Source organism: Pollachius pollachius (assembly GCF_949987615.1).
Source record: "Pollachius pollachius genome assembly, chromosome: 1".
Classification (NCBI taxonomy): domain Eukaryota; kingdom Metazoa; phylum Chordata; class Actinopteri; order Gadiformes; family Gadidae; genus Pollachius; species Pollachius pollachius.
In genome coordinates, this window is record NC_136934.1 from 9,215,499 (window position 1) to 9,230,211 (window position 14,713).

Genomic DNA, 14,713 nt, shown 5'->3' on the forward strand with positions numbered 1-14,713 from the left:
TTAAATATTTTTGAATCATGTTAGATATCTACTCATAATTCCTAAAAATAGAAAATTGCTTGGCAGTTTCTCCTTATCCGGGATGGAAGATGGGACCTAACCACAGAAAGTTCACTGTTGTTAATTTGACAAGCTTGGCTTTGTGTGTGAATGATTGAGTGTTCTGAGGTTTCAGAAAGCTTGTATGTCGTCCTCTTGTAGTGTATAAACTCATCAATTGATTCCCATCTCCAGGGATCACTCTTTTGTTAAAAAATAATTCTAGGAGCCCGGAAGGTCCGCTAAGGGTCTATCGAAGATACATTTGTTATAAGTATTGTTTTAAACTGCCACAAAGTGCACTCCCTCTGTAGCATAATTATTAAACAGCGTTTCCAGCCAGCCAGGTAGCGGCAGGGTGTTTTATTAATAATTTTCCTCTCAATTAAATAAGCCAAGCACTTAAGGAGGAAATTATTGTATGCGTGTCATATGCCTCCCATCCTGACGAAGACACTTAAAAACATTCACGTCTTCTTTCCTGACCACTTCTGTCTCCAACCAAAGGATCATGAAAATGGTTGGGCTGAAGCTTGTTGGACACAATCATTTCGACCCACAAAGTGCCATCATTCTGGGAAAACATCGGTGAGTTGCCAGATCTGGCATTGCTCTCTAAATGCCCAGGAGACAGCCCAGAACCATTGTTTAGTGTGTGTGTGTGTGTGTGTGTGTGTGTGTGTGTGTGTGTGTGTGTGTGTGTGTGTGTGTGTGTGTGTGTGTGTGTGTGTGTGTGTGTGTGTGTGTGTGTGTGTGTGCGCAGACTGCAGGTGTGGCCTGGGTACACAACCAGCATCAAGAGAACGGACGGCGGTCTGTTTCTGTCGGTGGACGTGGCCCACAAAGTGCTGAGGAACGATTCCGTGCTTACTGCCATGTGAGTTCACTCTTCAAAACATCCTATTAACGGGTAACCAAACATGGAGTAACAATGAATCACAGCACATGTAGTTATATAGAGAAACCTTAAATGTATTAACACTAAATAACTCCACATGTAGTAACAGTGAAGTATCAGCACGTGTAGATCAGAATCCAAAGTCAATGCAACACTTGTCTTGTCGTCTAGAAATACAGATGTCGTGTTATCTTTCCTTGTGTTAAGTATGCAACAGATCTGGAATGACCAAATTCTCATTGGTCAGACAATCCTTGTTATCTTCATAAGGAGAAAAGCACTTGTTAATCCATTATTTTCGGTGGCTGGAGGGACTGATGCAGACAAGGTTTTTTATCTTTGAGGGATAGGCTTTATTATGTAAGACATAACATTGATTATGATTACAAATCATATTGAATTATATTTGACCTAACAAATGTTTGTTTGAGTAATCGTATGGTTTATACCAACGGTCCCCAACCCAGGGGCCAGTACTGGGTCGCGAAGACTAGTTGACGTTAGGGCTGTGCGATATATCGAACATCTTTTTTTCCCCCTGCTTTAAGCAACCATAAAGAGTTAACTGGGACGTGTCTGCGTGGTTTGTTGGGGAGAGGAGTTATCTGTCAATCGACCCCTGCAAGGCGCTGGGGACAGAGGGCAGCACACCTACAAATAAATTAATTCAATGGGCTCAAAAATATTGAACACATTGTATCAAAATGAGTTTATAATATTTTAGTTTAATTCATTGCAATGGCCATTCAAATGCAGTGTTGGGAACGTTACTTTAAAAAAGTGATTAGTAATAGTTACTCACTACTTGTTCCAAAAAGTAACTGAGTAAGTAACTGAATTACTCTATAATAAAAGTAACTAGTTACCAGGGAAAGTAACTATTTGCGTTACTGTAAAAAAAAAAAAATTGCTTTATGTCAAAGAATTTGGATTTTTCTGAGCAGTTTTCACTTGGCCTTAATGTGTTAAATGGTTGAACTGCCCATTCAAGGCCCCGATATGCTTCCAACTGACGCCCCGTCCACACTAACCCGGGTAAATCTACAAACGCATAAATACTTATCCGTTTAGCCCTTCCGTCCACACTAAAATGGAGAATTCCGACACTGAAAACAATGCTTTTCGAAAATGATCGCTGAGGTGGATAAATGTGAAAACGTTTGGTTTGCGTTGTAGTGTGGACAGGGTAGACGGAGGCTTTCAGAAACGATGACGTTCGGTTGCCATGACACTGCCATGACACTGCCACAAGCTTGAAGTTAACTGAGGTGCCCCGAGTTGAAATTCCCTACTTAATTGACTTCAAAGTAAAACGTGTCATGACCGCTGTTTGTCCTTCAGGAACATAATTTATCAACAGAGCATGGAGTACTTCCAGGATGAGTGTGCCAAGGAGCTGGTCGGTAGCATCGTCATTACGCGCTACAACAACCGCACGTACCGCATCGATGACATTGAGTTTAAAAAGGCTCCTAAAGACACCTTCATACTCGCTAACGGCACCATCACCACCTTCGTAGACTACTACAGGTACCACCAACCGCCTTTTCATAGCTGATATTAGGGCTGTGCAATTATTCTAATTTTGATCGTAAGTTAGATTTTTGGGTCAAAACATCTTTTTAAGGTCTATTTATTTTAGTCATACATTTGGATACATAATGGATACACATATATACACATGTACATTGTTTTATTTTTTTCATTATTTGAACTTTTCTATTTGAAAATTTTGTGAAATTTCAAAGTTCTTAGTTACCAAGTGTTTTTTTGGAGAGAAATGCTGAATATAGCGTGACTATGAATAATAAGCGTGACTATGATCTTTTCCATAATCGAGCAAGCCTAGCTCGTATCGTTTTAAAATGCCTCTTGAACCAGAGGCTCAAGAGGCAAGTGGGCCTCTTGTTTTGCTTGAATACCAGGCTATTATTGTAAGAAGAATACCTGGCCCGAAAAGTAAAACCACAGTTGTTTAATACTTAACTGCACATGTACTATGTGTGACATGGCCGAGCAGCAAAAACTATGGGATCACAATCAAGGAGCTGGACCAGCCCCTGCTGGTCCATCGACCCAAGGAGAGGTCCAACCCAGGAGGGAAGGTGAACTGAACCCATTACCATCACATTCACAGAAAACACATCCTAGTCCTCCCAACAGTCGAACACGGTTTTGTTTGTTTGTTTGAGGCTCAATTCTTATGGCAGTGTGCCCTCTTGTGGCTAGAATCTACTGTTTTACATTTCTCTTTCCGTTTGAAGGATATGACAAATGCTGTCACTGATGACGTAATGACAAGCCTCACACTTATAATTATTATGAATGAGTTTTCAAATCAAACATAATATCCCTATAAGAGTTATTGAACTCAAACTCTGTGGGAAATGTTAAGGGCTGTGTAAAATGAGTTCTGTCATTTTATGTGAAATATGTTTAGGATACATTTTCCACATTCGATTTATTTAGCTTACTTTGTGTGAGTAGCAGGCAAGAAGAACAGAAGTATTCTGTGTCCCGTCACGTGTGTGGTTGTTGGCTGGTTAGGCAGCCTTACCTGGCTTGAGTCAAGCTGCTAAGACCCTTGGGCTTGGTGAGGTTGCACACCTGTGGTGCATTGAGAAATGGTAAATGGACTGCATTTATACAGCGCTTTTACGACCTATGGCCACTCAAAGCACCTTACAATGTCTGAATTAAACCCACTCATTCACACCTTGACACATGGCTCTACCATGCAAGGCAACAGACAGCTCGTCAGGAGCAACTTTGGTTAAGGTACTGTTCAGAAAGACCTTAACACCTGGCTAAGACTAATCTTCCAGTTGCCAGACCGCCCACTCTACCTCCTGAGTAACTGCCGCCCCTGTAATCAAGGCACACAGATATAAACCAGCCATCAGCCACACAATCCCCACTGTGAAACCAAGAACCGCAGCGCAATATTTATAATCCTCAGGCACCAAATGTCACGGTAATTCTACTAAATGTATCTCTCGAAATGAAGTCTTACTGTTGATGTTCTTCAGCAAATCACAGGCGAGGTTCTCCTGGTACCCGAGCTCTGCTTCATGACGGGGATCCCTAACAGGATGAGGAAGGATTTCCATGCCATGAAGGTAAAAACCACAGTGGCCTGCTGTGCACTACCCTATTGTGGCTCCATAGGGTAGGGTTCACTGTTTTGGCCATGATACTATTCCGTATACCTCTGCATCCACAATTGAATGTGCCATATTGATTTCATGTGTAGAATCAATGATTGTTAAAAATAGCAATTCTCAGAAATAATAAATAAGATGTGATACTGGACGTGTATGCACAATGTTTAATGCATTTAAAGTAGTACATATAAATTACAACTATTTAAGCATGCTTTGATGGCGTGGAGTAACTTCCACTATTGCGCTGCATGAGCAAGTTTCTCAACATCTGGATGGAGAGAATAACTTGTCCCTTCAGTAAAACGTTGGGTCAGATGACTATCTAGTAGTAGTTTGTATTGGGAGGGCGCTGCTGCCTTGGGCTGGTTAAGAATGACAGGCTGTCTCTTGCAGGACTTGACGATGCACATCAACGTCAGCAGTGAGCAGCACACCACCTCAATCATCCAGCTCCTATACAAAATAAAGAACACCCCTGAGACGATTAAAGAACTGGAAAGTTGGGGACTGGACATCAACAGCGAGATTATCACTGTAAGCCCAGCTGATCCATCTTTCTAATGCCCCTTTTCCAAAGACAGTACCAGCTCAACTCGCCACGACTTAGCGTGGCACGACTTGGTTTTGTTCCAGGCACGTCGTGTTTCCATCCAGAAAGTACCTCTTCATGGGCGAAACTGCGTCACATACGCCGCCACGTGACACATAAACATACAGGGCTACGCACAGAATTGCTCCACCTCTGTCTAGGGATGTGAATAACTCAAATTTTTCATGGTCGAATAATCGGTGGGTGGCATGAACGAATAATCGATTATTCGATGTGCCGACATTCACAAACGCAGCCATGGATCGTCGGCAAGAAATCAAGATCAATTAGTATCTTAAACGCAAAAAAAAAACTACCTGCTAAGTAGTTCCAGTCAAATTGTCTGTTCAGCCTTTGAAGGCTGAACAGAGCTGGTAAATTGTGAAAAATGCATTAAACTGTAATCCGAAAACGCGGTTATATGCTATAGACCCTATAGTATTTGTTGTCTGGGATGAATTTCAAATTACTAATATGTACACTTTATGTTGAAAGTATAGATCGTGACGATTCCCATTGAAACGAATGGCGCGGTTCAAGTCCAGGATACACATGGATTTGATTTGTTTCAATGTGCAAAATGTGCATTGTGGTATTTTTGTTATTGTTTTTAAAACTGATTGTTCTTTTACACGGTTTATTACACCGTTTGTACCTCTTTTGAGGGCAGCGTAGGCGTGCTTACAGAGAAGAAAATAGTTCAAAAAGAAATTAGCTGGTGCTTCGTGCCACGGTCACATCCCAAGTATTTTGGCCATAGGTCATAGTGTCTAAGCATTTACAATATAGTACTTGGTCTCTCAAGTCCTGAATAGTCACTTGGCCACCTCAATCAGACTCCTACTGTGTATCACTGTCAGAATTGGCTGTTTTTCTTTGAGGAACTAGTGTACGTTATTGGACTGCTGGACTGCATCTACTATTGATATCTACTATTAAGTCATTTTGCAGACTTTTTCATCCAAATGTAATTTGAGTCAGGAGCAATTGGGGTCAGTCAAATTGACCAGGGATGGCTACAGGAAGACTGTGGACATTTGGGTCCAAACTCAAACACTCTAAGCACCCGACTATCCTGTTCCTTGTCTACCTTCCCAGACTGAAGGCCGAACTCTTCCACCTGAGACAATCTGCATGCAGTCGGCATCCTTTGTCCCTGGTGCTGATATGTCCTGGTCCAAGGAGGTCACCAGAGAGGCTTCCATCAGCTGTGTGAGTCAGGGGGTGTATCTACCGCCGCTACACCTGAACATTGTGTCTGAACTCGATAATGAAAGATTGACTAACGGGTCACTTGAAACCAGTGAGATTTATGCTGCTAGTTGAGTTTTATTGTCTCGTTTCCTATTTCCTCTGCCGGTTGCAGCCATTTGACCCTAGATTGTAAGTCCTCTCTACCAGCCCGGAGCTATAGATGAGCGGGGCATTAAACAAACTGCAGGCCTGAGCTTAATCGTGGTTGCTTATTATTATTATTATTGAAGGGATACATGTTGCCTGTCTTTGCCCGTCAGGTCCATCTACGTGTCTGGGCCATCTTCTACACCCGGCGCTGTGCGGAGCAAGCAGAGGAGCTGCTGTCCACCTTTCAGAAGGTGGGCGGCGCCATGGGAATGCGTATCGAGCGACCAATCATGGTAGAGCTGCGCGACGACCGCACAGAGAACTACGTGAAGAGTATCCACTCTCAGCTCACTAGCGAGGTTTGCCCCAAAAAACGAATTGCCTTTAGGTTGAAAATACTCGACAACCTATTACTAATGCAGAAGTAAAAATATGTAACCAAGCTCTATATTTAAAATATATTTTGGTCTTCTAAATTGTGTCATGGAGAGATTGAACCTATTCACTATTGCCCCCCCTTTTCCCGTCTTGGGGCAGCTCAACATGCAGATAGTTGTCTGCATCATCCCAACCAACCGGGATGACCTCTACAGTGCCATCAAGAAGCTGTGCTGTGTCAAGAACCCCATCCCCTCGCAGGTCGGTGACAAGTGATGGTTCACGTCTTTTGACATTCTTCATAGTATGTGGTGAAGAGGAACTGACAGGAACCGATGTTCCTGTCAGTTGTAGTCTGCCAAATAGTAATTCAGCAGACTATTTCATCCAAAGTGACTTCACACTTCAACTTCCTTTTTTGTGATTTTGATGCATCATTTAGATGTTGTTGAAAGGCAGAAGGTAGGGGCTAGACATATTGCTCAAAAATGCCTACGGGCGCACTGCCGACGTTAAACCCAGCCAGTATTCTTTGACTGGCCGTCGGACACTCAAGCCACTACAGCAGCCTTTCTCAAACCATGGGGCTGTGACCCAATAACTTTATGAACCATTCCTCCCCTAGACTGTATGCACTCATATTGAAATGTGTCCCTTCATAGGTGATCAATTCTAAGACAATTTCGCAGCCTCAGAAGCTGAGAAGTATTGCCCAAAAGATCCTCCTTCAGATGAACTGCAAGGTGGGAGGAGAGCTGTGGACGGTCAACGTCCCTCTGGTGAGCTAATATTTAATATAATTTATACAGAAATCTACACAAATATTACAATTAGTTGGGAAAACTATATCATTATTTTTGGCCAGTTGGCTATGGTTTTGACACACAAGAAATTTTACGCTTCAACAATAATTATCAATAATATTATGCCAATATCATTGTGGAATAAATTAACTGAGCTTTTTAAGATGAAGAGGTGGCTCGCCTGTTTATAGATTATAGATTATACACTGCAAGGAGGCCTTCATCTTGGTTACTTTCTGCCATGCATAAGGATGTTGTTTGTTCACCAGAAACATCTCATGGTGATCGGAGTTGATGTCCATCATGACCCCAGCAAGCGGAACAGATCTGCCATGGGTTTTGTAGCAAGCTTGAATAGGTACTCCAAACCCATTAACCATGTTTGTTATTTATTTTTTAGAATGCTGTATAATTGTGTATAATTATTCTTTTGTTGGTAATACATTTTGTTGAATGACGCCATGGAATACAAGTGGCCTCTCACGCGCTCTCTCCATTTTTTTTTTTTAAGAAATGTTCCTTGATCAATGTCTATATAAAAAGACAAGCATCTATGTTTTTACCAATTTTTTCACATGACTGCAATTGGCAGAAAAACAATGCTCCACTAACACTTGTGGGATTCCCCTCCAGCCTGCTCACACAGTGGTACTCCAGAGTAACCTTCCAGTCCGCCCATGAGGAGATCATCAACGGCTTCCAGGTGTGCCTCCTGGCTGCTCTGCAGAAGTACTACGAGGTAAACTAACATACAGTTTCATCCGTTCAACTACTGAACATGACATGCCGGACATTTAGCAGGTCTGTCTCTGTCAGTGCTTGAAGTGGAAAAAAATAAGTGCCAGTAATCCCTTATTCACATATAAGCGATGTGTGCAAATCAGTAAACCATTGTAAAATTAAGAGTAAAAAAAAGTAAATGGGTAATGCTGAGCTTCACAAACTTATTTAATCAAAGGGACAACCATTTCAATTATTGGAGTACACTTGCTTTAGTGTGTAATGAAATGAAGTCTTTAGGCTGGGATGTCCTTAAATCCTAGGAATTGATGTAAACTAAACCAGTCCAGATCTAAAAGGTAAATAAATATAATATGTCAAATATTATATAGATATCATGGATATATACTGTAAGTAGCAATTGTTAGCTAACATGCCTGCCATAAGAATTTGAGTAATAGTTATAATGACAGGGCTGTGCATCTGTAAATGGTTGGAAACAAATAAAATGACAACTGAATGAAAAGCGCAAGGCATTATTAAAAATGCAGAAATTTTAAATTAATTGAACTGAAGAATCTGAAAGGTCAAATGTATTGCTGTGTGTGTGTTAAAGAGAATAGCGAGCCGTGCGTGATTAAAAGTAGCTCAATAGAGTGGGGAAATACCGCCCAATCTGGGAACACTGCCTGAACGTCTTCCAAAAGTAGCCCAATCTGGCGAGAAAAACCACCCAATCTGGCAACACTGCTGAACGTCCTTATGCTCCAGCGTCAATGTAAATCAATGAGACCAACTGAAAACGAAGCCGGTATGAAACTAAAACTGTGATTCTGAATAAACTTTAAATGATATTGAAATTCCGTTTGGATATTATTGAAGATACAAGTGTGTAGATTTGTTTAATGGTTTGAAATTTGACCGAGTTACGATGTCTTAAGTAATTTAAATGTCAGAATGGGCAGACGGCTTCAATGGGACCAACTCTAGAATATGACGGTTTGAAACTAAAACTGTGATTCTGAAGAAAGTTTAAATGATATTGAAATTCTTGAACGAAGATAAACTGTTGAAAATTGATTTAGTTACGTCTTAAATAGTTGAAGTACCAGAGGATGGCTCCGCCGTCCTCCCATTGAATCCCATGTTAAAAAAAGATAGTATTTTAAAAGTAGAATATCCTAAAAAGAATAAAATATTTAAAAAATCTGAAAAGAAGCACGTGATTCCAAGCTATTCTGAATATTTTCAAATTTGAATGGAGTCTCTAGGTGAAAAATTGAGGAAGGAGATAGGTCCCAAAGTTTGTAGAGAATAAGAAAGAAAGAAAGAAAGAATAAAACTTATGAAGAACAGTAGTTGAGCGCTGCATGCAGCACTCACCTAATACAACTAATGAAGAACAATAGTTAAGCGCTGTATGCAGCACTCACCTAATTATTGGATTACACTTGCTTTAGTGAACAAATCTGCATCACCATGCTTTGTGCCAATTACACAAGGATTTAGTGTGTGATGCAATGAAGTCCTCAGGCCAGAAATGTAGAACTCTGGTGGAAGCGATGATAACAAGGTGACTTCACATCTATGACAGGAGGCAAACTGGCACTCCATGTTCCCTGTGAACACACACAACAGAGACAGACACAGATAGAAGACAAAGTTAGACAAAAAAGAAAATTAGAGTAGTTAGCTATGCAGCTTGCAATCAATTAGTCAAAATATAAAATGCTTTGTTAGATTAATCTCATTGGCTATTCTAAAGACACAGAGGAAGTAAAAAATTAGGTTGTATTGTCTGTTTGATAGTAGCATAAATTCAGCAAGCACAAACTTAATAAATAAGATGTTAACATACTTACAGAAATGGCACCATAGGCTCTGTGGTTAATCCTCAGGTTCTGTTTCATCCACATCTTACCTTGCCTTTGCAGGGAGAGGCTGAAAGGGATCAGAGGTAGACAATAAGTTATCTGTGAATTTGGTAATGAATTCAGTGAGGTAATCTATAAATGGTAAATGAATAAACCATAACTTGTCAACAATTGTACTTTAGTGTAACACGTCAGCAGAGTTGACAAATACTCACAGCCAAAGACATAAGAAAACAAAAAATGTAGCTTTAACAGAAACATTGAATGTCAATCTTGATTTGAAAAAAAGAGAAAAGATTGTGCACAGACTAAATATTATAAGACAATTAACCTACTTGAAAAAGGGTCCAGCAGGTCTTGGGGTCAGCTTTGCTTGAATGGTGAGGAGCTCCACGTGCTGTTTCATCTGCAGATCTTCTTCCCTTGGCAAGCCATGACTTTACGTAACGTTGTGGATTGAACTGCTGTAAAGGTGGCCCATTGCATTTCAGAAACACCAGGTTGGACAGTCTGATAATAGTGAGTGAGTTTCTTTTGGCAGTAAGGTCATTCATGCAACTGAAAGCTTGCTCACATTCACTGGTAGACACAGCAGTGGTATGCACAGCTTTAAGTAGTGGCTGGGGTCTGGGATGCTCTATTGTCCTTGTAATCCCGAAATCCCTGGATACTTCCTCTTCTCTCTACTTTTAGGTAGTCACACAAACGAAGCACCTCTGCATCACCATGCTGTATGTCCAGTTTTCCCTCAGGCCAAGTTTCTGGTTGAAGAACTTTCATGTCTGTCACCAGTTGGTTGCTACCTCTATGTTCTGGTGTGCATGAGAGTAATGATGTTTTTGGCGGCCTGTTTTAATTTTAGTTTTAGTCTACTCTTTGTGTCAAGCTGTCACTTTAGTTTTTATTAGTTTTAGTCACGTTCATACTCTTTTCAGTCTAGTCAAGTTTCAGTCGACTAAAAGTGAGCATTTTAGTCAGAATTATCCATGACTATTTAAGTCTAGTTTTAGTCAAATTAAATTGTATTAGTAAATTTTTTGGTAATGCAATTCTATTCAACTCAGTCAATATAGCATAAGTAGCCTACCTAGTAGTATTGAAAAACCAACATTTTATTTTTGCCAAACCTATTTCACAATTCAAACAAGGACACCTATTATTATATTATTGTTACCTTATAGACTCAAGAATACATCCATTCCAGACACGGAAGACACTGATATGAATTTACAACGTATTTATTTTACAAATCAAACATGTTCCATCCACATTAGAACGGCGAATCCAGACACTGAAAGCGCTGCCATTAGAAATGATCGCTGAGGTGGATAAATGTGAAAACGCTGGGTTCGCGTTGTAGTGTGGTCAGGGTAGGCCTCTTTAATAGGTCCATGGGGTAGACTGAGGCTTTCAGATACGATGGCGTTCGGTTGCCATGACGCTGCCACAAGCTTGCGCTCGAGACTGAGACGCTCATCTAAACAAAAAAGGCAGGTGAAATGGAAATGATGATTTCTCTGTGCAATGTACTATGTATCTTCAGTTAGAAGTTGCAACTCAATCGTTACTCCAACGCCGAAGGCGAGCGCTGTACTTCCTGTGCTTAAGCAATGGGAAAAAAACGCAAAGACGCCAGTTCAAACCGTACTTCGAGCGGCATTTCTAAATAAAACGTCTCGCCTTTTTACTTTTGGTTAGAGACATATTTTTGCGTGAGTGAAATTGATTAATCAGCTGATTGCGCACCTGTAATCTAAAGAGAGAGGCGGTGCGGGGGTTGCGTAACCATGACAACAACTGTTTATCAAAATAATTTCAGTGTGGAACGTGGATGCAAAACATTCCGTAAACTATATGAAAATGATAGTGTGGACAGAGATCGTTTGCATTGCGAATGTACGTTTTTATATTTACCCGGATTAGTGTGGACAGGGCCTTAAGTTTTCATTAACGCTACCACCACATCTGCGTCTTCTGAATCTAATGCCGTGACGAGCGGGGATTCAGGAAGTAACGTAACCTGATACAGCCCCAGAAATAAATAAAATAAACCATTTTTTTTTTTTTACTAGTTTTGGTCAACGAAAATGAAGAGACATTTTAGCAGTTTTATTTTGTAAAGCACATTTAGTCTTGTTTTTATTCGTCAACAATATTGCATTATTTATTTAATTATAGTTATTGTCACATGACCAGCATTTACGTTGCGTCTTGTCTCGTTTGCCTCACGTGATAAAGGTTCGTTGACGACAATATTTTGTCATAATTTTCGTTGACAAAGTTGTTGGAGTCATTCTGCATTTCATATTTTCGGCCATGCTTCGGAAGAACTGTCCTGCATTGATCTTCACGAGTTTGGTTCTCATGCAGGGCTACATTCTTGAAAGACATCTGTCTGAGCTTGAATCACAGTGTTTATGTATGGACCAGGTGTTGAAATCATGGACTCAAAGACTCTAATCTGTCTGGTCAACAGCTTGTCTGCTTCAGGCAGCGTCATGTCTCTCTTCTGGAGCGTCCTTGACATATCACTGAGTTCTGTTAGGGCATCATACATTACTCCAAGAATAAAAACAAAGGGCATAGAGGTGAGAACATCATTAAGTCCCTTGTATTTTGCTCTCTCTGTTGAATCCCTTTTTTCACATCATTTGCGGCAGTAGAAAAGTGCACCTGAAGCACTCAGTAGCTCTCCCAAACAGCTTTGACAGTTCTCTAACTTGAGGCCATCCAGCAGACTGACAATACACGTCCTATGACAAGAAGACGCTGACCGACACTCTGTGCACGCTGGACCAACTCTTTTTGGTTTTTGGGTGAAGCTTGGTATAAAGTGTACAGCTTATCAATGAAAATCTTGAAATGATTTAGTCCACTGACCTCCTTCATAACATCTACAACAACTAAAGGTAATGTTGACGAGTCATTTGAGTTTAGAAGATCGGACGTGTCCTCTTCTGAATCCGTTTGTGTCCTTTTACTCTTGTGGAGCCAGTTTAACATTTTGGAAAGGTTATTCTCACAGTCATTACATTGACTAGCCGCCAACAAACGCAGACTGGCGTGAATTAAACAATGGAACCCGGTGATCGCCACAGTGCACCCTGGGAACGCAGTAGTGCCCCCTGGGTAAAGGAAGTTTTTTTTAATAAAGGAAGGCATGTGTGAAACCGTACCTCGAGCAACATCACAACCGTACACCACACACGAACTATTGATCTTTTTTTTCGTCAATTAAAAATGCTTGTGTCTGTTCAACCTGTCCCCGGCCCTAAACGGCCCAGCCCTGACCCGACATCATCCTCTGCGGATGTAACCGCTCCACCACCTGTCTCCCCTCTCCCCGGTAAAATGCCTAATCCTTACCCAACATGGGTGGAGACGGCCTCGTCGGAGCCAGTCTTACACATACAAAAAGTCAAAAATATATGCAATTCGCAAAGAACGGCTTGTCCAATTGCCATGGCTCGTGTACGATGAGACGGTGAACGTTATGCTCTGCATTTATTGCAAAGAGTGCATTAAAAGCATGGCTGGGAAAAGGGCTTTTGCTGTCGGAGAATCGACGTTTCGAATTGAAACGTTCAAAAAAACGCTGTCTCCAACAAACACGCCCTGTTCTGTGACAGGTACACTTCAAATGTATTATTGCAGCGGTCAAAGGCATGGGGGAAAAATATTGGGTGCACCGAAATGACGAGTTAGTGCACCTAACATTTTGCACCATTGCAAAATGTGAAAAGTTATTCTTGAGCCCTGCCCTCTGATTCATACGTCTGTTTCCTTAAGGTGAACCACAATCTACCTGAGAAGATCGTGGTGTACCGGGACGGGGTGTCGGAAAGCCAGTTCAATGTGGTGGCCGCCCACGAGGTCCCGCAGCTGCTCAAGGCTTTCGAAACGTTCCCGAGCTATGAGCCAAAACTTGTATTCATAGTGGTGCAGAAGAGAATCAACACCACCCTCTACCTCAAGGCCGGGGACCGCCTCACGACCCCTCCACCTGGGACTGTTCTCGACCACACCCTTACACAAAGAGACTGGTCAGTTCACATCTTTGGTAGACTGGCCATAACGGCCTTACAAGAGCCAATAGCCACACTGAATAAGAATAAGAGCTTTATTCTCCACTAAGGGGAGATTGGCTTGTGGCTCTATTAAGTTTTTTAAATAAAAAAACATGACATCTAGCCTTTCATTATTCTGCCTTACAATGTTAACCATGATACCAAATGTGTCACTTCAGGGTGGACTTTTTCCTGATGGCACATTCCATCCGCCAAGGATGTGGCTTCCCTACGCACTACGTCTCCGTGTACAACACCGCCAGCCTCACCCCTGACCACTTGCAACGGTAGAATAACAAATTGACAAATAGGTGCCGAGAAGACCTGGAGCTGGTCATAATTTTGCTCACGGGCAGACCAAATCACCTTGTCTTAACACGGTATCTTATGTGATTCTAGGCTCACTTTCAAGATGTGCCACATTTACTGGAACTGGCCTGGAACCACCCGAGTACCAGCACCCTGCAAATATGCTCACAAACTGGCATATCTTGCGGGCATGTATCTACATGCCGAACCAGGAATCCAATTATCTGACCGTTTATATTTTCTTTAACAACTATTGGACCGCAACTGTTGCTAGGTTGAGTGGGGTCAATGGGTTCGGGGTGTTGTTTGGTTGTGTGTTGTTCAATGTTTACGTGTGTGTTTGTTGTCGCCACCATCACTGACTTTATGTTTGTACATTGGGTGTGCTGTTTTCTTGTGTTTTTTTGTTATTAAAAGTAGCTTACAGTCGTGTGGTGTAGGGGACGCAGTGCTTCAGTTGATTTAAAACCTGACTACGTGTGCTTCTTGGTCAACGTTACAATACTATAATAAACAGGGTTACAAACC

At 41.4% G+C, this 14,713-nt stretch overlaps 1 protein-coding gene across 1 annotated transcript in view; it reads left to right on the top strand.

Annotated features, from left to right (window-relative positions):
- piwil2 (piwi-like RNA-mediated gene silencing 2) overlaps positions 1–14,432 on the top strand; it is a gene marked incomplete at both ends in the record, with an annotated part of 31,456 nt that extends 17,024 nt beyond the window's left edge. Inside the window, 15 exon segments of the mRNA XM_079752666.1 lie at positions 547–627; positions 803–916; positions 2,279–2,467; positions 2,958–3,042; positions 3,967–4,056; positions 4,495–4,635; positions 5,789–5,902; positions 6,205–6,393; positions 6,572–6,673; positions 7,075–7,191; positions 7,485–7,573; positions 7,849–7,954; positions 13,599–13,852; positions 14,056–14,163; positions 14,276–14,432. Of these exon segments, the coding sequence (XP_079608792.1) occupies positions 547–627; positions 803–916; positions 2,279–2,467; positions 2,958–3,042; positions 3,967–4,056; positions 4,495–4,635; positions 5,789–5,902; positions 6,205–6,393; positions 6,572–6,673; positions 7,075–7,191; positions 7,485–7,573; positions 7,849–7,954; positions 13,599–13,852; positions 14,056–14,163; positions 14,276–14,432 (1,936 nt within the window).
- Between the last annotated feature and the right edge of the window lie 281 nt (positions 14,433–14,713).